The following is a 22,689-nucleotide window of genomic DNA, read 5'->3' as shown; positions in this document are numbered from 1 at the left end:
TACGGGTGAAAGTGCCAAAATGCGAACTCACAGAGGGTGATGGAGTGGATGGATTGCCCCCAAATTGAGGGTGTAGAGTGCGATAGTATAGGGTACTAGATGGCTCAAATAGGGCCCAAGATCCGAGCACAGGATGTGGAGATATGGAGTAGGGGGCCAAAAGGTGATCAAATGATGATGAAGGCTCACAGAAAGATCCAGCTCAAATCCAACCGCTCTGACAGGTCTCCTAGGGTTATTTAGGCCGTAGAAGACGATGGTAGAAGTTTGGGGACGATCAGATAAGGATTGGATGAGATATGATGCAGATAAGACCAAAAAAGCGTCCAAAATGGGGGTAACTTGCAACAAGGAGTTGTTGTTGGAGATCAGGATGAGATCAGAGTAATCTGAGGTGATGGATGGGATAATAGGAGTCCCAGAAGACGATGGTTACAATGGATAAGCAGTAGGACGCTTGGATGGTGAGATATGAGGTCAGGAAGATGGCTAGAGCACAGGGCTCATAACCTATTAAGAACAAAGCTTGAAGGAAGTGTCTAGCCACTTGCTGAGAGCAATCAGGGACTGGAACTAGAGTCCAATGTGAGTAACTAGAGAATAGGAAGCATTGGACTCTGCAGTACTGTCCGATGTTTTGTAAACAAAGGTAAACAAAGCAGCCACAAAGGCGAAATAATAGAGAACACAATCAATACTGAATGGTAGAGGGATAGATAGAGAAAGGAATGAAAATATAGAGGTAGCACAAAGGTGCAGAATCACCAAAACTAACACATACTTGTCCGATAATCACAACTTGAGGACGACATAACTGAGTCTTCTTTCCAGAGAAAGTTCCGCCAGCATGACCAACTCTATGCATAATGCGATGAACGTCAATGGCATGTTCCGATATAAATCTACGAATGCCAGGATTGCCAGGAATGGTCTCTGGGTTGCCATCTGCATCTTCATAACGAGAAGTAGGTCCTTTGATTGGGAGGTCATCAACAAAGATATTGGCAATATGCGGAATTTCATCTTGCAAGATGAAAGTCATGCAATTCTGGAATTCTGGAACGGAATTGGTGAATCCCATAGGCATAGAAGTAATCCTCAGAAGTCCTAGTGGCGATAGAAAAGAGGTAAGGTCACGACTGTCAGGGTGCACTTTCCGAGCATCAAATCCCCAAAAAAGATCAAACACAGTATAACATTGAGAACCAGCAAATGGCTCCACAAAGTCGTCAAGGATAGGTGGTACTCCTGAGTCTTTGATAGTGACTGCATTTAGTGGCTGAAGATCATGGACGATGCGAATCTTGCCATTCTTCTTTTGAACGCAAAACCACTTAGAGCGATAAGACGACTGGCTAGGCTCATAGACTCCAGCTTTGATTTTGTCTCTGAGCAATTCTATGACTTCATTCTTGATTCCAGGAGGAATAGGAATGTTCTTGTATTCCCAAGGGACATGTGGGAGAACAGGTATGACGTAGGGAGAGAAGTAGTCTTCTCTGAACGTTCCTCTGTCAGTTTCCTCGAAGGCAAGACTGCGCTGATTGAGTATCATGATGTGAGCGAAAAGCTTTTCCTCTTCTGGCCATAAGAATCCATCAGAGTTTAGCTTCATTTCGTCATAAAGGCGCTCCTTGGTGAGCTTCGGCGTGGGAATGAATTCTGGGGGAAGGACAGGAAGGGGTGGGAGCGAAAGGAGTGGGTCTTCTGGAAATGACCGAGTGACACGTGCGTCTTCTGGGAATACTCCAGGAACAGGTTTGACTTTGCGATCAACACGTTTGTAAGCTCCAAAACTCGACCAATCGGGTGCTGGTACAGGTATAGGGTCCACAATGTCTATCATGTAACTAGGGTTAAAACAAAAAGTGTTCAAAGAAGGAAAGTGCCGTGGTAGTTTTGCGTCATCTCGGACCGAATAGGATAGGGATGAGGTTGGAAGTTTTACAAGGGGGGAAGGAAAAAGATCAGATAAGAACGAAAGGGGAACATAGACAATAGAAAAAGAAGTTGGTACAAGAGTAAAGGAAGGAAAAACCGGATAACATAGAAATCCAAGAGGCCATTTTGTACAAGTAATAGATATATAACAAGAAAGAAGAAAAAGGGAAAAAGTGGCATATGGTTTAAGAGCGCTGAATGGAGTGTTAAGTAAGAAAGGAATATAGAAATGTATCACCAGCATCTACCTCAAACTTCAACTGTGGCACTAGCAAGTACCTCAGTGCTGGTGGTGAATGTGGATGCACTGGATGGATGAGTTGTCCTGTTGTGGAGGTGAATAACCTCAACATGTTCTCGTCGACAATAAGCGCGAATACGAGGGAAGACAAAACCGTAGAAAAGGGCGAGGACAAGTAACACTCCCACCATAATCTCGATGATGAGAGCTTCTTTAGTAATATGAAACCCTTCGAGCCAGGACATGTTAGGTGCTTGTAATGCTCGATGTAAGCGTTTAGGATGGAGTGAAGATGTGTTAGAATCGGAGTAGAATTTCTGGCACTGGTGTGAATAATTGATAATGGCTGAGCTGATGGTGACGTGGGAAAATGATGATAGTGATGCATGGAAGTTCGAAGATAAGGAGTAATATCGGATGATATATTGATGGAAGGTTGATGCTCCACTCCTATTGTTGTGGAGAAGGATAAGTGAAGGGGCGGTGAGGATTCAATCTCCCTTTCATCCTCTTGACTATCATTGCAAATAGTATGCATGAGTGTGCGATTATCAGGAGAAATTGACGAAGCAATAGTAGCATTGGTAGAGGATGGTGATAGGGGTGAGTCACTGATATTTGATGGTAACTGTTGACGCGAATATGGGGGTGGTGATTCAGAATCAGTGGATGAGTCATCATTAATTAATCCATTTATATGATTGTGTATCGGCTCCGAATCGGATTCTTGTATTACCTCCACCGTCACATTGACTTGACCATTCATATCACGTGATGGAGGTCCATTTATATCTTCATCAGTGGGAATTGGAAATGACTCTGTTTGAGGAAAGAAGCGAATATGTGCAGTTTCTGAGCGACTGATAATAGATTGTGCTCTTCCAGGGCCATGATTCTGGTCAAATCGCAAATGAGCATGGAGCAGGACATAATCCGCATAAAGGTTGTGGTTTTCATCGAAGCCATGGTGTCCTCTCATGACATAGTCTGAAGTTATTGAGAGTGAGCTCATGTTGTGACGATATTGAAGGTTGTTCAGTAGACCAAAAATAGCAGACCTTTCATCTTCCCTGATTGAGCGAATATGGTCAAAGAATGTTTCGAAGGTACTGGCATTGGGGATAGGGATGGAGGCTTCAATAGTTTCTTCTAGACGAGTCTCCAGGTCTTCCAGTGCTCTGAGAGTACTAGAATTTTCGATTGAACCAATTGGGGAATGATCTGGAACAGGCACAGTTTCTTCTTCTGAGGTGACACTTTCAGCAGCAGTTTCCGATTCACCGGTATTTCCATCTAGATCTTCTCCATTGAAGTCATAGTCCGTGACTAAGAAGCTGGATACTGTATCGGATACTCCAGATACTGGTTTGACATAGTGAATAGGACGATGATCTGATGATACCTTGACTTCCAGAGCAGGGTTTTCAATTTTGCCATCCTTTCTGAAGACGAGATAAGTGCCATTAAGTCTCTCTTCAATGCTGACATAGTTCCCATGCGTCCATGGTCGTCCAAGAAGTAGATCATATCCAGTGTCTTTCCCAACAAAGATATTGGCATAAGTTTTGACTTCTCCGCAGTATAAAGCCACATTGTTGACTAGACCATCAAGTCTACCAAATCCTCCATTGGCATCTTTGACTACAGGTCGAATACTAGTATCCATGGGAAGGCGAATGAGATTTTCCCAAATAGTGCGACTGACTATATTGAGAGCAGACCCTGAATCAACAATTGCTGAAATAGTTTCGCCATTAGAGGTAACAGGGACACGAATGAGGTCGGCATGAGTGATGGCAAGAAGTGATTCAGCTGTCAAGCTTTGGGGCTTGTTGTCTATTCCAAAATTAACGCGCTTGGGTTTCATCATTTCTTGGAGATTCTGGGAAACTTCTTTTGATAGACCAATGACGTTACCAATAGATAGTGGGATAGGGGTGCTAAGAATTTGATCAATGATGGCTTTGGAGTCAAGATTCTGTGAAAGAGTAGATGAAGTCTTGAGCTGTTTCTTCTGTTTATCAGCAGGGGGATTCTTCTTGGTGTTTTGGGAAGCATCTTCCATGATTACATCGTCATTAGTGGGAGCAAAGATAGGCTGTGCAATATCAAAGATGTGTGGCTTTGATGGGGCAGGTGCTATGGTTGGAACGGCAGGCTTCTCTTCTTCTTTCTTCTTTCCTTTTACAGCTTTGGCCCCATCTGGCTTAGGAGGAATGTAGACACCATCAAAGACTTGCTTGCGCTTCTCCTTAGACACTCTGTCTGGACGATCCACTGCATAGACAGGCTCTTCATCTGAATCAGAATCAGAGTCAGCTACTTCAGCAATGGACATAAAAGAAGTCGTAGTGAGGAGGTTAGACTTGGGGATAGTGCGATGTACAGCAGTTGCTATAGGTTCCTCTCTTGATCGCATGATTCTAGACCCATCAGACATGACAAAGCGACCAGTGTCATCCTTCTTGACAATTCCCTTTGACAGTAAGTCAAGCATATCTGCACATTCATTGACTCCATGACCAGTTTTTCCGCATCCATAGCAAAGGAAGGGAACACGAGGTGCTGTAGGCAGAGTGGCAGTGGGTGGAGCAGTAGGCTGAGTGGGTAAGTTGCTGCTTCCTTGAGAGGATCGAGATGGTCTAGCTGACTGGTTCATGAAAGTGGGAGGGCGAAGTATAAGTCGAGCATCAGTGTCAAGCTTGATAGCACGATAGTAGAGCAGAGGATAGTTAGGATCTTCAATTGTCATAGAACCCAACTTCTTGATAAGGGTTTCTACTTCATCCTGTTTGACAGCAGTGTGCTCTTCTTCGTCTAAAGAGTGAAGGGTTTTCTTCGACTTGGAAGGACTCAACAACTTTCTCTCTTTCTCTGTCTCAGAGGTGCGCTTTTTGTCTTTCTTCTGCTTGGTGGTTTTCCTGATATAACGAGGTGGTTCTTCCTCTTTGTCAGAGTCAGAAGAATCGTCCGAAGAACTGGAAGAGTTTTCTGAATCCGAGTCTGAATCCGAATCATCAGAGTCAAAATCTTCATCATCAAAGCGATCTCTGCGAAGGACATGCTCTACAGCCTTGACAACATCATCAAAGACAAAAGGCTGGGAGAGATCAAGGGTAGGATCTCTCTGTAGAAGTCTATTTTCAACGCGATGACGAAGGGTTTTGGGTAGTCCTTTCCAGAAGAAGCGATTGAATACGTCCTGAGTGATTTTGGATTTGGCAAGAAGCCATCCTCCAACACGAACATACTTCCTCATGTAGCTCTTGAAATCGTCCAGAGAGCCCATTTTCTTCTTGTGCGAAGCATCGACCAGCTGTTTAAGATGATGCTCTTTAAATTTGGCCTCTGCTTTTGCAGCATCAAAGTACTGGAGAATTTCGTCTTTGAGACTGTTCCATGAGGGCGTAATGAAGTGCTTCATTCCTTCAATAATTTCGCAAACATATGTGGAGCAGTATTGGAGAATGCTTGAGCATTTTTCATCGTCAGCAGTGACATTGTTTGCATGACAGATGCGCTCATAGTGGAGAACAAAATCCCTGACACGAGTATAGTCTCCCTTGAACTTCTTAGGAGCATAACGAGTGCCAGGAATTGGCATAGTGATGACTGAGAGAGTAGTAGGTCGATTCATAGTGAAAAATATAAGGGGTAAACGCGAAGCTTGCTGAGTAGAAGCTGGTACAGAAATTGAGTAGATGATAAATTAGACAGTGATGGCGATGAAATGGTTGGTATTTAGCTTGAAGGAAACCACCCCTCGCGGTGGGCTCCAATTGTCGATGATGAGAACTGTTGTTAGAAAACCACACACAAAAACAAACTAACACACAATCCTCCCAGATTCCACGGAACTTGTTTATGGGCTTTGCCTCCTAGAACAGTGGGTGCTCTGGTTGTTCATGGGGTGGTATGTATGAGGATCCTTCAAAGTAAAACCCAAAGATGTATGGGTGTGGGTTTTGAGGAGGAGGGATAGTTGAATTTATAGAAGATAGGGGCTTAGTGATGAGTATAGATGAGCACTACCTTGCTAATTGTAGCACAAGGTAGGTTTGAGATCGACGAGGATGGCGAGGTGACGAGGTTCCCAGTGATAGCAGGCTCCTGACGCACAAACTGTAGTGCTCAGAATGACTCTAATCGAAGGGGATGACAATCACTTTCAAAAGTGACGAGTGACGATGACAGCAGTTAACAGTGGTAGAAGTGGGAAGTGTTGTGACCACACTGGATCACAAGTAGCAGAGTAGTGAACTTGAGAGTAGAAAAGAAGTCTGGATTGGATTACTTGTTTTTTTTACAAGGTAAAATACAGGGGTTTATATAGTAAAAGAGAAGTAGGCTATGCACAGTATAGCTGTGCAAAAAGAATGAGAAAGAATATGAAGGAAGGAATGTACGCTGACGAATCCTGCGTAGGTAGTACAGGATAAGATTGTCAAAAAAAGAAAAGAAAGGGATAGAACAATAAATGCTGTGAGTAATGTCACAGGTTTGTACAGCCATAAAGTAAAGTCCAATAGCAAAAAGAGAGCAGGAAAATCATGATGTCATGGGAAGATGCAGTAAAAAAAGGGCAAAGCAAAACACTATCAGTATCAACACAGTTCCTTTATTGTCAGTCAGGCATTCTAAAAAAATATGTGTCCATAAAAATGATTCAAAAATCAAAAATAATCGCACTGTAAATGAATGTTCTGCTGAAAAAAAAGAAACTGGAGCCACCGGTCCACCACCTAGTCCAAATCTGACAGTTCCATGGCCTTACCAATGGACTGGTTGTGTTGGACCACCTGATCAAACGAGGGAGGGAGAGGAGTAGTTCCAATTTGGAACAAGTGAGTCCCAGGCAGCGTGCGTGTGGTAGGTGTAGCTGTAGCGAAGACGATGGACAAATGATAAGTGTACCCAAGTGAATGGGACAGCGATGAACATGGGCGACGCAAGGGGATGAACCTTCTCCAGCTCAAAAATTACCCACCCACGCTCCAACCAGGCAAGACGAGCGACCGATGTTTTGATAGTATATGATGGCAGATCGACGTCATGAAGATGGACCTGTTGCCCTATTTGGACCGGCCGCCGGGGCTTTGCTGATATCAGCAGTGGCACGTGGTAGTCAACGGATCGGCGACGGAAGTGGATAGGAAGTGGTGACATTAGAAATGGTGGGGGAGCAAAGAAGATGAGGAGGAGGAGGGTGGAGGTGACGAGGAGGTGAACTAAAATGGGGACCCAGAAACGACCGTCAGGTGAGAATAAAAATGAGAGGAAGGGGCCCATGGTGGGGCTAGGCAAAGGAAGGGGAGTAAGGGAAACGACAAAAGTGAGGGCGCAATGCAATGTGTAGCCAGTGGCAACGCGAAAATTTGCCGAAATGCCGAAATGCGGAAAGTACCGGATGGAAAAGCAAAGGTGAGCGTGACTGGATTGCCTAATAGAGGTGGTGCTGATCAGCCACAAGTTCAAAAGGGGCAATATTAATTACTATTCCACGTGGCACTGTGCCTGTGTGGCGCAAAGGCGAGTCTTTTTGAATATTCGCTTCGTTATTGACACCTGTCCATGCTACCAATCAACTTTGGTGCATGACAACGCTTCTTACCATCCTTTTTAGGAATGAAGAACACCGGGGACGTCATAGGGCTTTTGGAAGGTCTGATGTAACCCTTCCTAAGCTGTTTGTCTATGAAACTTGATACTTCATCTCTTTCTGGAGCAGAGAGTGGTATCATGTGTCCTTTTCTCGGTTTAAAGGTGTCCTTCAAATCTATAGCATGGTCCAAAGGCTTAGCCTCTGGGAAGCGCTCCAATTTATGTTTTGAAAACACTTTCCAGAAGTCATGGTACTCGGGAGGTACCAGCCTCTCAATCTCTTCTTCGGGTTTTACCTCATCATCGTCATCGTCGATCTTTTCTAAAGATCTGAGCTCAAATGTGACCCGCGTTTATTTTCTCAAGATGCTCATTGTAACGGACATGATTTGGTTTACCCAAGTTTACACACTCCTGAGGGCAACATGATAATGTGACAACCCCTGTCTGCCAGTCGATCTCAGGATTGTGTTTAAATAGCCAGGTCCAGCCTAAGATTAAATTAATCTTCCCTAGTTGGGTAGCTTCAGCGGTGACTCGTTCTCTGTGTCCTTGGTATTCGACCACAAAAGAACATTTGTGCGTGATACAGCCACCCGCGTTTAGCGTACTGTCAACGTTATAGACGGGAATAGATACATCTAATTTTACAAGGGGGAGTCCAATTTGCTCCACCCAGGCCTGATCTATGAAGATTCCGTTAGCGCCTGAATCAAGCAGTGCACTGGTTGGGTGTATTATGCCCCGGGCAAGGTTTTCCACACCAACGTCTAAACGGATTTCTTTTTGGAATAAATATGTGCACATCAACACACGCCTTGGGATTTTGGGAAAGGGTGGCTCCGATGAAGAAGAAGAGGTATTGAAAGTTACATGTTTTTCTATTTTATTTTTACCAGAATCAAGCACCCTATTGTTTGTCTCGCCGGGGCCACACTCCAAGGGAGACGCTGGTGCAGCGGTAGTATTATAAATATTACAGTTGTATTGCTTCATACAAGTACATACTTCGGATAACAAATTTAAAAATCTATTTACAAATTGGGGAGCCATCCCCGTCTTTCCTTTATTGCTCGTGCAACACCCCGGAGCAGGGGCCACTTTGTTGTGGTTTACTTCATTGTTTGTAGGAGCAAAGGCACCCAAGTGACCTAAGCTCCGAACTCTTTTCCCTGGGTCTTCATCTCAGCGACCTGCTGATCATAGAAGAAGGCCCGGATTTCGTCGTACGAACAACCGGCCAAAGAGTTGAGCCAATTGTCCGGCTTTTTGGACTCTAATTGGCGCGCCTGGCGCCCTTGGTTATTTTTTTGTTGAGCAGCCTGCACTCCTTTTCTGCAGTCTTGGGACATGTGTCCCTCTTGGCTGCAATTGTAGCAGTTCCCCTGGAATCTGCGCATCTGTCCTCCTTGGACCGCGCCAATATCCATTGGGGCCCTGCCCTGGTTGCAGCCCGAACGGCTTGAACCCGTGAGAATGTTTATATTGGTTTGATGACCCGGGGCGCCTCTGGGATTCGTTGTTTTTGGTGGTGGACCCGCCACCTTGGTGCATTTGGTAAAGCTCCATGGCTCTACCGACTCATTGTACCTCCTCAGCCGCCAGGGCCAAGTTCTCGTTTCTAGTATCCTGCAGGTAGATCTGTTCTGCAATGCGAGGGTTCACATTGTGTTCCAGCAGTTCTACTGCATGTTCATTGCCAAGCCCTCCTTGGATGGAGAGGGCCAGGAACCAGGTAATGTAATCATCCGTCCTCATGTTTCCTTGTTTGAAGGAACGGATTTGCTGGCGCGCCAGTCACGCTCAGCTTGCAGTTTGAAGTACTTTTCAATCTCCTTCTTGAGATCTTCCCAGGTTGGCCACACTCCCGTGGTGTAGCATTCCTACAGTCTAACTTGGGCGTATTGACCCGCCACAGGTCCTTTTAGTCGAGATAGCACCACAGTGGCTACCTCAAAATCGTCGGCAAATGCGTCCCAGTTTGCCTTGACCCAAATTTGGAGCTTGATCCACCACTCGGCGAATCGCGCTCTGTCTCCTTCAAAGGCGCCAGGGTCAGCGACTACTCCAACTTTCTTGTTGAATTTCTTTTCGACCAAGGGGGTTGCCACAGGAGGGTTATTCTGCAGCTCGGCGAGTTGCGAGGTCAATGTTGCAATCTGCGTACGCATAGCGTGCAGCAGAGTTGTTGCGACGACATGTCGACTTGTTCTCTTTGTAAAGTAATAAAAACGTAACTGGGGGTCCCCGCTTGCTATCTGCGGATCTACCTCTTCCCAGCTGAGTATCGGATCTCAATCTCGGACTACCCACACTATAGTATTTGAAAAGTATATAAAAAGTATTCGTAAGAAACCCTGGTCCGAACGGTTGTCAGGGGGTGGTCCGCTTGTTAAGCTGTCAACCCTTCTCCAAATGGCGGAGGCAAGTGCCCGGCCTGGTCAGAGGAAAGAGAAATTGAAGTTTTGTATTTTTAATTCTAATCAACAGCGGTTCCACACCGACTGCTGAGCTAAGTACTCCCCTTAACGCTGGGGGCCGCGTATCAACGGTTTTGGTTCTTCTCCCAAAGCACTACAAGGCCATCGCAAAGAGCACACCTATCTGCTATGTGGGATATTCCCAACCAATAACCAATTCTCCTTCACCCTGGAGTCCGGGTGCCCAGTGGGACTTTTTGCACAAATGTGCGAGAGAGTAGAAAGAGCAAGTCCTAATGTAACAACCAAGAGTTAGTTACTCTGGTGCACACAGAACACACTATAAGGAAGATGATGAGGGAGTGGTTACCCCTTGAGCTGCAGAGAGTTTGTTGGTATACAACAGGAGGACTCGCTGAGGAGTCTCCTGGATCTATTGGGGTATATATACTACTACAGGTTTTGTTTGTACATGTGTACTATACAGTTGATAGAGACAGTGGCTGATGATGTCATGGGGCCTAGCCCACATGGTCAGCTCCACTGTGTGAGAGAGTTGTGTCTAAATAAGAAGAAAGGCAACGCGGCACGAGAAAGGGAAATGCCGCGTGGCACCATGTGTGAAAGCTAAAGTACAAGGTTAAGGCGGAGAATAAAAGTAAAGGGAAGGTCCGAAAATTGTGTTATTGTAACGCTTGCAGGCTCCCTTGGATGGGAAACACAATAAATCAACATAAAAATGGTTTTCCTTAATGGAGAACTACCTGACAATGAAATTTGCTATATGGAACAGCCATGTGGATTTGAAGAATGGCCTAGAGATGACTATGTGTGGCAGCTAAATAAAAGATTATATGGGATGAAACAAGCCGGTAGAGTTTGGAATAAGACAATAAATGATGCTATGTGAAACTGGGGATTCACTTGCTTACCCTCTGAGTACTGCATGTACTTTCAAAAATCCGCCACTGGAATCTGTATTGCCGCTGTGTATGTTGATGATTTCCTGGTTGTTGCCTCAAATTGTTCTGAACATGATTCATTCAAAACTGATCTCAAGACAAAATGGGACTTGGGAAAAGCTTGTTTTTGCATTGTCATCTCTATTGAACGTGAGAGATCTTCCTATTCCATATATATATCTTAAACTGCTTTAATTAACTGTTTTATTAGCCAATTCAACCTAAAAAATGCTTTCCTGTTTCTGTCCCCATAGATTCTGGCATACAACTGTCATGCTCCCTGCATGCTCCGCAAAATGAATAATAGCTAATGGCTGATACACTATACTGCTCACTTGTTGGCTCATTAATGTATATTGCACAAGGCTTGTGCCCGGATATTTGCTTTGCAACCCAACAACTCAGCCAATTCCTTGATTGCTATGGCCCCGCACACTGGGAAGCTGCCAAGTGTGTTGTATGCTACCTCAAAGGGATAAGGTCACTGTGTTTACAGTTTGGGGGTCTATCTAAATATTTGCCTCCTTGGATACACTGATGCATCTTTTGTGATGTGTCCAGACACCAGATGTTTTGTCTTCAGCTACTGCACTTCACTCGGTTCTGGGGTTGTGTCTTGGTGTTCCCTAAAACAAGCCACTGTTACCACTTCATCATGTGAGGCTGAGTACATTGCAGCCTCCAAATTGTCCAAAGAATTGGTCTGGCTTTGTTCTCTCCTACTTGGTCTCCATTATGAACAACCACCCAGCTCTCCTCTCCTCTGCAACAATAATGGAAGCATTGTCCCCTCCAGCGACTCATCTTTTCACTCTCGAACAAAGCACATAGTACTATTTCATCTGCAAACTTGTCTCCTCAAATTATATCACCTTACAATATATTAACACCAAAGACAACCTTGCTGATGCTTTCACAAAACCTCTCCCTACAAAGACATTTAACCATCTCCGTAAATTTATGGGTCTCCAACCTTAATTTACCTACTTTTTGTTTCTCTTCCTTTGCAACCAAAAGTGATTCATACCATAATACCCTTTGTTTGAGGGGGTCTGTTGATGTTCAAAGAAATGTATTCCAATCTGTATTTCATCAGGTCAGGTGACTGTACCACTGTAGTTCATATTTGTCTTTCGCTCTCTCCTTCTTTCCCTCAGTTGGTTCTTCTACAACTGAGGGTATGTATTTGTTTTCCCTCTTTCATTTCTAATGTACTATATACAGATCTTATATATAGGTGTTCACATAGTGAACTTGAGATTAGAGAAGAAGTCTGGATTGGATTTCTTGTTTTTTACAAGGTAGAATACAGGGGTTTATATAGTAAAAGAAAGATAGGCTATGCACAGTATAGCTGTGCAAAAAGAATGAGAAAGAACATGAAGGAAAGAATGTATGCTGATGAATCCTGTGTAGGTAGTACAGGATAATTCTAATGCCATCATCTTCAGAATGATGCTACCAAACATGGCCTAATCTCTCAGAATCATCTGTATCTAAATATGGTAGGGAACAAACATGGTCATCCAAGACAAATAGAGCAAAGTGCTACCACACTTAATTTGCTTTGTTGATGTAATGCACAGTGTGGGCAGGGTGTATATGAACACTTGTTCTACTTAAGATAGTGAGATGTGATATTGAGTTTCATTCCTTTTGTAGTTTATACAGTGCCCAATAGCAGAGGGTCTCCATGCTCCACTTACAATTTCCAGTTGATGATTTGTGCAGCCATTGGCCCATTGTGGATTTCCAACAAGTGCTGGCTTGACACTACTACTGCAGTGGACACATTTCTGGGCTATTATCCATTGCTCTCCGTAACCTGTTTAAAGTTCATCAGTTTCTGTCCTGTGCATATTGTAAACCAGAGAATGCCGGGTCCAGATCTGCCTCAGAGGGCAATAGTATTCAATAAGATAAGATCATTTGAATTGATGATTCGTGAATTGCACTACCTCCACAACCAAGGTGACGACGACGACGGCAACACCATCATATCACCACCACCACCACCATGATAATGACAATGACAGCACCTCAGCATCATCACCACCACAACCTCCACACCACAACCATGACAACACCGCCGACGACAGCATCACCACCCACCCACAACCATCATCTTTGTAGCATGACCACGACCACCAATGCCTCACCACGCACCACAGCAACACCGTGACCTCCCAAATGATGATGTTGACCCACAGAATCTGACAGTACTCTATTGGTAGACGCTTAAGCTGTGTCACGGTGCTAGTTGCCATTCACACACCGCGTGAGGTAAACTGCCCTTCGAACAGTTCGCATTAAAGAGTGTCCTTGTCCGAATCTGTTCTAGCTCTATCCCGAACCGCAAACGAATCGAGTAACAGATAAGATATCTGCAGGAGCATGGATAAAACGAGGACAACGGTCTCTGGTTGTACGATAGCCGGATAGTTCACGTTTGTGAGAGCCGTATTGTTTACTGGATTGGTAAATGGCGAGAGAACCCCGTCTGTTGACGATTGTGTAGAGACCGAAGAATGAACATTAATGAATTATGTCCTCGTACGGTCCCCGTCCACTAGATCAAACCAGCATATCGTGTTTACCATATATCTGTACTCAACGTCGGTATCAGAGGTATGGATATCTGTTCAGGCAAGGAACACAATGTGGACAAGGACCACGCGACGCCAGCGACAAATATTCGGTCCAGTGTGGTCTTGGCCCCGCTAACAGTCATGTATACTTCTGTGTAACCGTGATGCCGTTTTCATTACGCCAACCTGCGATGCGATAGACACACGTTTTCCCTAGTCATTTCTTGTCACTTTGGTTGTTGATTTCCACGTACCGAGGCTGGCTGGTGTCGACGTAAAAGAGTATGTAGAGAGCCTTGCAAGATGTCTTATTTTGCGGGGCGAGGAGATGTCGTATGTTTGTGGACCAATGGCTCCTCTTCGCATGGCTGGTTGCGATGGTGGACGGACCCCATTTGATAGTTTTCATGAAGTCCGAGATGAAATTGGTAATAAATGATAGAGAGCAGCGGTAACCTGCGCAGTCCGCACTAGGCAGCTGCATACCGAATATTTTGTACTTGCACTATCTCGCTTCCTCCTCTCTACTGTACTATAAAGCTTTCATACACGGGCGTCTCTTTCCCTTTCTTTCTTTCCATACCCATCCTTTCTCAGAATGTCCACAGTCAAAGTCACTAAAATTTGCTGCAGTCCGTATATCATATCTTTCCGTGCAATGTCAACAACTGATTTCTGATAATTTTACCGACAGTCGGTGCTGGCTACGTCGGTGCGTTTCGCTCACTTGCTCTCCCTCGCCCACATCAATACTAATGACCGCTATGGCTATGCTCAGGCGGACCTACTTGCGCTGTTATCGCACTCAGATGTCCTCACGTTCAAGTCACCATCGTCGACTTGAACAAGGCCCGTATCGACGCCTGGAATAGCCCAGATTTTAAGCTTCCTATCTATGAACCTGGTCTCGAGGATGTCGTCCGCAAGGCCCGCGATCGCAACCTTTTCTTCTCCACGGACGTCGATAAGGGTATCCAAGACGCAGACCTCATCTTCGTCAGTGTCAATACACCTACAAAGAAGAGTGGTGTTGGTGCTGGTTTTGCTGCTGATCTCAAGTGAGTACACGCCACCATTTTGCTGTCCTTTCACTTTCATTCTGAGTGGCGATATGATATCTGATAAACACCACAAAGCTACGTCGAACTAGCCACACGACGTATTGCCGCTGTCGCTACCTCCAATAAAATCGTGGTCGAAAAGTCCACTGTACCCTGCCGTACAGCCGAGTCCATGCGTACTATCCTCGAAGCTAACTCAAAGCCCAATTGCCGCTTTGACATCCTCTCCAACCCCGAATTCCTCGCAGAGGGTACTGCCATCAGCGATCTGTTCAAGCCAGATCGTGTTCTCATCGGTTCTCTCCAGACTCTAGAGGGTAAAGCCGCGTGCAGTGCACTCGCAGAGGTCTACGCAAACTGGGTTCCGTGAGTCCTTGTTCCGTGAGTCTTGTTCATAACCTAATAGTTCAATGTGGTTGGCAGCGCCGACCGCATCCTCACCGTTGGCCTATGGTCATCCGAACTTTCCAAACTTGCAGCAAACGCCATGCTCGCTCAGCGCATCTCCTCCATCAACGCCCTTTCAGCTATCTGCGAGGCCACAGGCGCGAACATCGACGAAGTCGCACACGCCGTCGGTTTCGACTCTCGTGTTGGGCCCAAGTTTCTCCGCGCATCAGTTGGCTTCGGTGGATCGTGTTTCCAGAAAGATATCCTCAACCTCGTCTACCTCTCAGAAAGTCTTCACCTCCCTGAGGTCGCAGAGTACTGGAAGCAAGTCGTGGTCATGAACGAGTACCAAAAGAGACGATTCTCGAAGACGGTCGTGGACACGCTTTTCAACACCATCACGGGGAAGGTATATATACTTTCCGTTTTCTTGGTCCTTTTTTTTTATTTTTATTTTTACATGTTGGAGTACCCCAGACTGATCGATGTGAATCTGCTTTTTTTGTGCGTTTCCCATATAGCGCATCGCGGTCCTTGGGTTCGCGTTCAAGGCGGATACTGGCGATACCCGCGAATCTCCCGCTATTACTCTTATCCGAGACTTCCAATCAGAGAAGGCTCTCATCAACGTCTACGATCCCCAAGTCGAGCACGAACAAATCTGGGCCGACCTTACCGAGGCTAGCCCCTCCACCCCTCTCGCTTCCAGTACGTGCCCTTCTCCCACACACACGTGTTAAACGCGTTACTCACGAACCTGTCTTGATCAAACTTCTTTTTGCTGTTGCTATTGCCTCCTAATACTTAAACAGTCCAAAAACAAGTGTCGATTTGCTCTTCGGCTCTCGAGGCATGTAAGAATGCCGAGGCCGTCGTGATCGCGACTGAATGGAAAGAATTCCGTGATATCGACTGGGAGCAGGTTTACAAGGGAATGAACAAGCCTGCATTCGTCTTCGATGGTCGGCTGCTTGTTGATGCCGATAAGCTTCGTAAAATTGGTTTCAAGGCGCGTTACGCTTTTTCTACTAAGTATCCCTCCTATCCAACTAACTAGGATATGATCACTACACTTACAGGTCAACACTATCGGTCGTGGAGAGAGAATGTAAACGGCGAATAAAATCTTACTTGCTATGGGTGTTAGAAGATCCAAACACGATATAATGCTATGGAACGGACACTGTCTTAATCGCTGGGCATACTAATCTGATATCTTGTCTTGCTGTTGTAGATAATCCCGTATATGATGCTATTCATCGACTTTTACTTACGCAGAAATAGAATGCATCACAACGTACGAACAGGATGCTGTATAATGACATTTCCTTTTTTTTGCCCTGGGGGTCATGCTCTTTACACGAGAACGTGTCTTGTATTCGGTAACTAACAGACAACTATCAAAATAAAAAGAGTGGCAGAACAGTAAACATAAGAGAGCAGTGGGTCGCGGGAACTATTTGATCTCACCCATTTGACGATTCAACTACATCTATACGATCGTAAACACCATATGAGAGACATGTAGACAAAAGAGAAGTTCAGCGTAAAAAAGGAACAAACAGACAATGTTTGAGGAAATACGAGGGATTGAAAGGCTACAAGACAGGAATATAGAAAATGAACACTTCGAAGGCAAGGAAGGCATAAAAAGAGAGAGAACTTCATTCAAAGACATAAATGATGACAGTAGTATCCCACCGAACTTCCACAGACGAACATATCATTCTATGCGGTAGGCGTCCCATCGTTCGAAGTACCTGGGTCGGTAGCAAGACTCTGTCAAGCGTGTACGGCCTAGTGACAATGATGAAAACTCCAGCGTCAACTGGATCAGAGTCACGGAACCAAATAACAGGCGGACATTTGATCTTGAAATCGGGAGAAAATGTAGCTACAAAGCAACGATAATATTCCTCGAAATCACCCATGATTTGCCCAGTTTTGCGAAATAGGGTGCAGACCGTGGCTGTGCCCTATCGAGTACGGGAGGCTGTGGTTTTGATAATGATAATCATATGCACCAGCATGCAAATTAGTAGATCCCGCTCGACCAGTTGAGATGATGGCGGGATCAGTGAAGGTCGGCGGTAAGTCGCGAGGCCGCTGGCTGACATGCTGGGCTAGTCCTGGCGACAGACTAGAAGACCCTTGATGCAATGTATGGTTCGCCTGATGACGGGGGGCCGAGGCGGTCGCAGAATAGGACCTAAGATGACCAGGGCTGACAGACATATATGACTGCCCGGCCAGCGAGTTAGATTGAACGCCAGGCAGGAGAATTTGAGAATTCGGAGTAGATTCGAATAATGAAGCCCACCCCTGCCGAGACGTCTGCGAAGTCGACTGGGATGGCGTATGACGCGCAAAACTGTGAGACCCAACTGCACCAAATCCTGACGAGCTCTCGGGCGTCATTGTCCAGATCGAGCTGCCCAATATTCGTGACTGGGGAACAGTAGAGATAGGCGGTCTGTGGTGCTGTGAACGACTGGTCTCGATGTTGCCCCTGGTGTTACCCATTACATTGTTGAGGAGATCCTGAGCTGTCGTGCCTTGAAATGCAGCTACAGGGGACACAGCTGGAGGAATCGTCGGTAACATAGCGATAGTAGGAGAAATCAGGTTGCCAGTTGGCCTCACGGGCGTCCTCGGACTCATGAGGGGAGGCGAGGTGGGATGTTCCACGAAGTCACCAGCGGACGCTCTTTGAGAATGGCTTCAGCAACAGACAAATCATGGGATATTTCATGACTACTTACCCTACATCCCAAATAATCTTATCTTCATCTTCGAGGTCGTCAGCAATACCTGCATCAGACCCATTGAGTACTTTGCGGAAGGCCTCATCGATTGGATCGTCATCAGTACGAGTGACTTCTGTCATAGCATCCTCATCTTGCTCAATATGCTGGTGATCGCTACCAATGACCTTCAGAGGAAATAAGTTGCTTTCTAGAACAGGCAACTTATGCATTTCATGCCGCTCTGTTGGTAAGGCTAAGGCAGTTCTAGTATCGGCACCCTTCTGGTGACTCCCGACGTACTTGAATAACCCCTCTCGCAGAGATATAGGGGACGCCTTTAGCTTTATCGTCAGATCCCATTACGAACTGCTATGTCAGTTTACTCACCTCAAACGCTACTACCACTTTCGCGTCCTGTAACAGATCCCAAATCCTCATGAGCTGCTCTTCATTGGGATGAACCTGCTTTTCTCGTCCTTGTGGCGCGATACCATTAACAACCAATTTGTCCTTCTGACCTCCACCATCCACAATTTTTGTTTCACCCATAAGCCTTCGCAAAGGTAAGAAACCCTTCATGTCGATATCTTCCTCCAAAGGTGTGGACAGCGAAGGCAACTTGTCAGGTGGAAACGAGCGAAGTAAGACATTATAAAACCGTGCATAAGCCGTCCAGAATGTTGGGACGTCAGAAATGGATAAGGCCGAACTAGAGGTCCTGGAATTGTTCACACGAAGATCTCCCTTTACGTTGGCCGGGGATTGTGCTTGTATCACATATTTAAGGTTCGCGGTCAACCATTTACTCGCTATACGCAACGCAGGAAGTGTACGTCGAAACACTGCTGTGATCCTTTGGGCCAAATCATTCTCTGCAGCATCTTCTGGCGGAGCTACCGCAAGTTGTGCAATTCCGATCTCGAGAAGAACCCGGTACAAAGCTAAGATATGAGTCGCTATGTCAGACTCCACAGCAATTGGTGGGTCTGTTGAAATGGTAGAGCCTTTGCCGGACGCTGGAGAATCCCGAATCATGCGATGTTTCCAGAGCGCGCCTTGAGATAAAACAATAACTTTGGAGATGAGTTCGGTGGGAAGTACGCGGTCGGACACAATCCCAGCGAAATCCGTCACGACGGTTTGCGCAAAATCGGGGGGTATGGAACCCACCCTACAAAAATAGATAAATGAAGAGAAAATATATGACTTAGAAAGACCTACCTATCAGCGCCAAAACGCCACAATGCGTGCAAGACAAGTATCTTTTCTTTGAGATTATCCACTCGTATCCGGGGTTGCGTATTGTCTTCATCATTTGCCAATTGGTGTTCCTTCCACTGCTCCAGTGATTTATTCAACATGGATACCATGTTTTCCGATGCAGTATCGTAAGGCTGTCGAACGCAAAGTGCTTTGTAGTAATGGATGAGAGACCCAAACATATCTTTCTGGTAGAAAGCCAATATTGCTAGTTGATGCGAAGCATTGCCTTCATGAGGCACCAAGAGGCGAGCCTGTTCATAACATTGCTGAGATCTGTCGTAAGTCCTGGCTCGAGGAATGGACTCGAAGCCTGGTACGCCACCCCTTCTAGTCCGACCCCTCCTAGCTGGTGCAGGACCATCCTCATGGCCGGCTTTAGGGCGTCCTCCACCCTCGTTGTAAAGTTCACGATAGCGAGCAATGTCACCAAGACAAACAAGGGTCTTACTCAAGATTGAAAGCCTGTTTTCCCTCTCAATAGAGTCGGGCGGTGGTACTGGTGGGGTGCTTTCTTCAGAAGGAAAAAGGGAATTATGCCGCCCATTGCGAGTGTTGTGCGCCACATCCCTTTCAGGTGAGTCGGATGGATTAGCGCTGGCGACGTCGACAAGATCCGATTGAATTCCAAGAGCGGCGAGGGCTGGTGAAGCTTCATCGAGGGCAAAAGAACGACAGTATCTCGATACAAGTTGAATCCAGAATTTTTCTTCTTCAGCGAGAAACTGACGAAAACGTTGCATGAGCTTCCGATACTCGACTGGGCCATGGTTGCCCTGGCGTGGTTGTTGACGAGGTGCAGATTGCAAATCGCGATCGAGCTTAGCTACGCGCTGTTTATACACAGTGATAAACTGGTAGGACGTCTGCATCCAAAGATGGTTTTCGACGTCTTTAGATTCCCGGGTGTGGGGGAACACGAGGAGCAAGAGGAGATATTTCCGGCGGAGTCTGGTATGCGTTATTAGAACTACAAGGGGCCATCATAAGAAGATCAAGCCTACTCCTTGCGCTGGTGTTCAATATCTCTTTCCCATGGATCCCGTGTTCTCAGAGCATCTTTAAGGTCTTGCTGTAAAGCTTTGCTAGCCTCTCTGCAGCACGAGTTAGAGGAAAAGGCGAGGCAAGAAGGGGTAAAAGACTGACTTTGCCTTGTGAGCAGCAGGTTCTGACATGATTGCTGATATCTGGTAAGCAAGAGACTATATGACCATTGTTTCTTGCTTTCGTGAATGTGGACGTCTGTTGCAGCGCCAAAAATGACGGTTGGGAGTGGAGGTTGTGCTATGGATGCCGTGGGAACGTCACGGCTGTCCACGGTCACCTTAACGCTGGACTGCAGTTACAGTCACTATAAAGCTGGATATACCCTGGCCAGCATGCAAGGATGTCTCTTGGCCTTGCTCGCTGCCATCCCCGTCCTCTATCTGGCTTTCGTCCTTCTCGGCAAGCATTCTGAACGGGCGCTTTTCTGCATCATTCATCAAGCCAGCTTGGGCTTAGTCTTTCTAAACATGAACCTGCCTCGTTCTCAGCGCGTCTTTTGGCCGCTCTTGAGGCTTGAGGGATTTGGGACTGCTATCTTACCGCCATATCGGCTATCTGGCTGCGGCGAGCTTTATCTTACACAGTTTCAGAGTTCTGTCTTTCCCCCGCTTCGTCGCGGCACTCGAGGACGGACCGGTTCGTGCCATAAAGTGTTAGTCAGGTCTCAGATCCGCTGTTGCATCAAGTAGCTCGTAATTATGATAAATCCAGTCACCGGTCAGTAGAACTTGCGGATTTTCCGTCGACCTATATGACTCCCTTCGTTTATGCTGCTTCGCGCTTATTCAATGCAGGGAAAGAACTCGAGGTCGCCGGGAACTCGTACGTAGCATGTTGACACGCATATTCCCGTTCCTCACCCTCGGCGTCTCCTACGGCGGAACGTCCTTCACACATTCACACAAAACAGGTGGCCTGATCTTCTTGCGGCGATGATTGCTCCGACTCGCAAGGTGTTCTAAACCAGTATCGATTGCTTATTGCTTATCACAGTTAGTCCCATATTCCACATCCGTTTTAACTTGGTCTCGACGCAGGTCTACTCCTCTCGCCTGATATCCAATATCCAATTCACGACTGTTGGCTGACGCTACTTCGTTACCTTTGGTAAAGACATTTTCCCCCTGCCCCATCACTTTTAACCTCTTGTTCTCGTGCTTTTGTCCCCTGAAATCAGCAATTAGAACAATTCAGGATAGATTGCTCTGCCAACTTTGGAATGTCGGCTCTTGTCGCGATCGCATGCTACATGGCGCCTAGGGCATTGTCCAATCCTCAGACATTCTGTAGTCTTATTCTTTCCCTGAAGGGGATTGGCAGCGTGTCACAAACCGAATGGTAGTATGAACATGTCAAGTTCTTCTTCCGGATAGACACCATCATGCTTCTGCAAACCATATGCCGCGCAGGACCGTTGAAAAAGGCGCAGGACACGTATACCACACAACGAGATCCCCGTCTATTGCACCCACCAAAATTTCGCTCCAAGCACGACCTTGTCCTCTTCATACTTTTCGCATCCTCTACAATGCCACCGTTCTACGAAATTGCCGTGGCTCTATTTGGCCAACCAGTCTCTCCAGTAAAGCAGTGGGCAATCATCGTGATTTTCACACCCTCACTGGGTCACGCAATGGTCTATCAAATAACTGGCTCTGCGAGTGACTATTCCCTCAAAGCACCAGAGTCAGTAACACTCAAGGCAGGGGAAGGCGGTTACTTAGGCAAAGTGCCCGTGGGCCGCGTCGATCAAGAAAGACTCCACCAATTCAGTGCTACTCTTGCGAACGTGAATATAGTTCAGAATGATGCAGCGTGGGACTGTCAGAACTGGGTCATGGAGGGGCTTGTGGCATTGCGGAAGGATGGTCATCATATAGAGAACGTGTCGCGCAGCTGGCTAGTGGAAAGATTGGGGAGTTCATGATGAGAGTGAGGCGGGATCGTACGGGACTCCTTTGGAGTGTGGAAAATTATCGTAACACGTCAAAACGTCAAACTGCGCCGCATCATCGTAGTAAAGCCGATGGCTGGATTATACACTGGAATGCGCTGCAGGGTTGTTGGAGGGATATTTATAGAACCTGTATTTTTTTCTCGAAACATAGAGCGGATGTAGAATGATAGGATACAGACATCGTGCACAATGTTCTGCAGACTGCGAGTCTGGTCAGCATACGATAGATGGTATTGGATATTGAGTAGCCGTCGCAATGCCTTGCGGCATAATTAAACAGAGTACGACCTATGTGAAGGAGACTTGTCATTGGTATTATCACACATCCACAACCCTGTATTTGCCATGATTGTAACTCACCTGGAGAACGACTTCTTAGACATCGGCATGCTTGGCAGCTCTGACGTGATGTTCATGCCGTGTAAGTATATCACAGAAATGGATACAGCGAGGACCCGGAAAGACTAACCAAGA

The 22,689-nt window shown here is 46.1% G+C and overlaps 5 protein-coding genes across 5 annotated transcripts; 2 read left to right on the top strand and 3 right to left on the bottom strand.

The window, feature by feature from the left end:
* Positions 1–3,933: 3,933 nt before the first annotated feature.
* Positions 3,934–4,316, bottom strand: SERLADRAFT_385519 (uncharacterized protein; the record flags this gene model as incomplete). Its single annotated transcript, XM_007316742.1, has 1 exon — positions 3,934–4,316. A coding segment is annotated over one exon (199 nt), but the record flags the coding sequence as incomplete, so codon positions are not given.
* Positions 4,317–5,045: 729 nt separating this feature from the next.
* On the bottom strand, positions 5,046–5,786 carry SERLADRAFT_347523 (uncharacterized protein; the record flags this gene model as incomplete). The annotated part of the gene is made up of 1 exon (XM_007316741.1): positions 5,046–5,786. A coding segment is annotated over one exon (741 nt), but the record flags the coding sequence as incomplete, so codon positions are not given.
* A 3,148-nt stretch (positions 5,787–8,934) lies between these two features.
* Positions 8,935–9,954, bottom strand: SERLADRAFT_436440 (uncharacterized protein; the record flags this gene model as incomplete). Its single annotated transcript, XM_007316740.1, has 3 exons — positions 8,935–9,327; positions 9,374–9,568; positions 9,679–9,954. 3 exons carry the CDS (start codon positions 9,952–9,954, stop codon positions 8,935–8,937), a joined length of 864 nt encoding a protein of 287 aa, XP_007316802.1.
* Positions 9,955–13,078: 3,124 nt separating this feature from the next.
* SERLADRAFT_463838 (uncharacterized protein) lies at positions 13,079–17,747 on the top strand (the record flags this gene model as incomplete). Its single annotated transcript, XM_007316739.1, has 8 exons — positions 13,079–14,385; positions 14,448–14,465; positions 14,532–14,811; positions 14,890–15,180; positions 15,238–15,613; positions 15,726–15,912; positions 16,017–16,213; positions 16,284–17,747. The coding sequence occupies 8 exons, from the start codon at positions 14,352–14,354 to the stop codon at positions 16,314–16,316; spliced, it is 1,416 nt and encodes a 471-aa protein (XP_007316801.1).
* Positions 17,748–21,435: 3,688 nt separating this feature from the next.
* Positions 21,436–22,555, top strand: SERLADRAFT_463861 (uncharacterized protein; the record flags this gene model as incomplete). Its single annotated transcript, XM_007316738.1, has 1 exon — positions 21,436–22,555. One exon carries the CDS (start codon positions 21,640–21,642, stop codon positions 22,183–22,185), a length of 546 nt encoding a protein of 181 aa, XP_007316800.1.
* Between the last annotated feature and the right edge of the window lie 134 nt (positions 22,556–22,689).

Source organism: Serpula lacrymans, assembly GCF_000218685.1.
Source record: "Serpula lacrymans var. lacrymans S7.9 unplaced genomic scaffold SERLAscaffold_5, whole genome shotgun sequence".
Lineage (NCBI taxonomy): Eukaryota > Fungi > Basidiomycota > Agaricomycetes > Boletales > Serpulaceae > Serpula > Serpula lacrymans.
The sequence above is the reverse complement of the archived record's forward strand: the minus strand, read 5'-3'. Positions and strand labels throughout refer to the sequence as shown.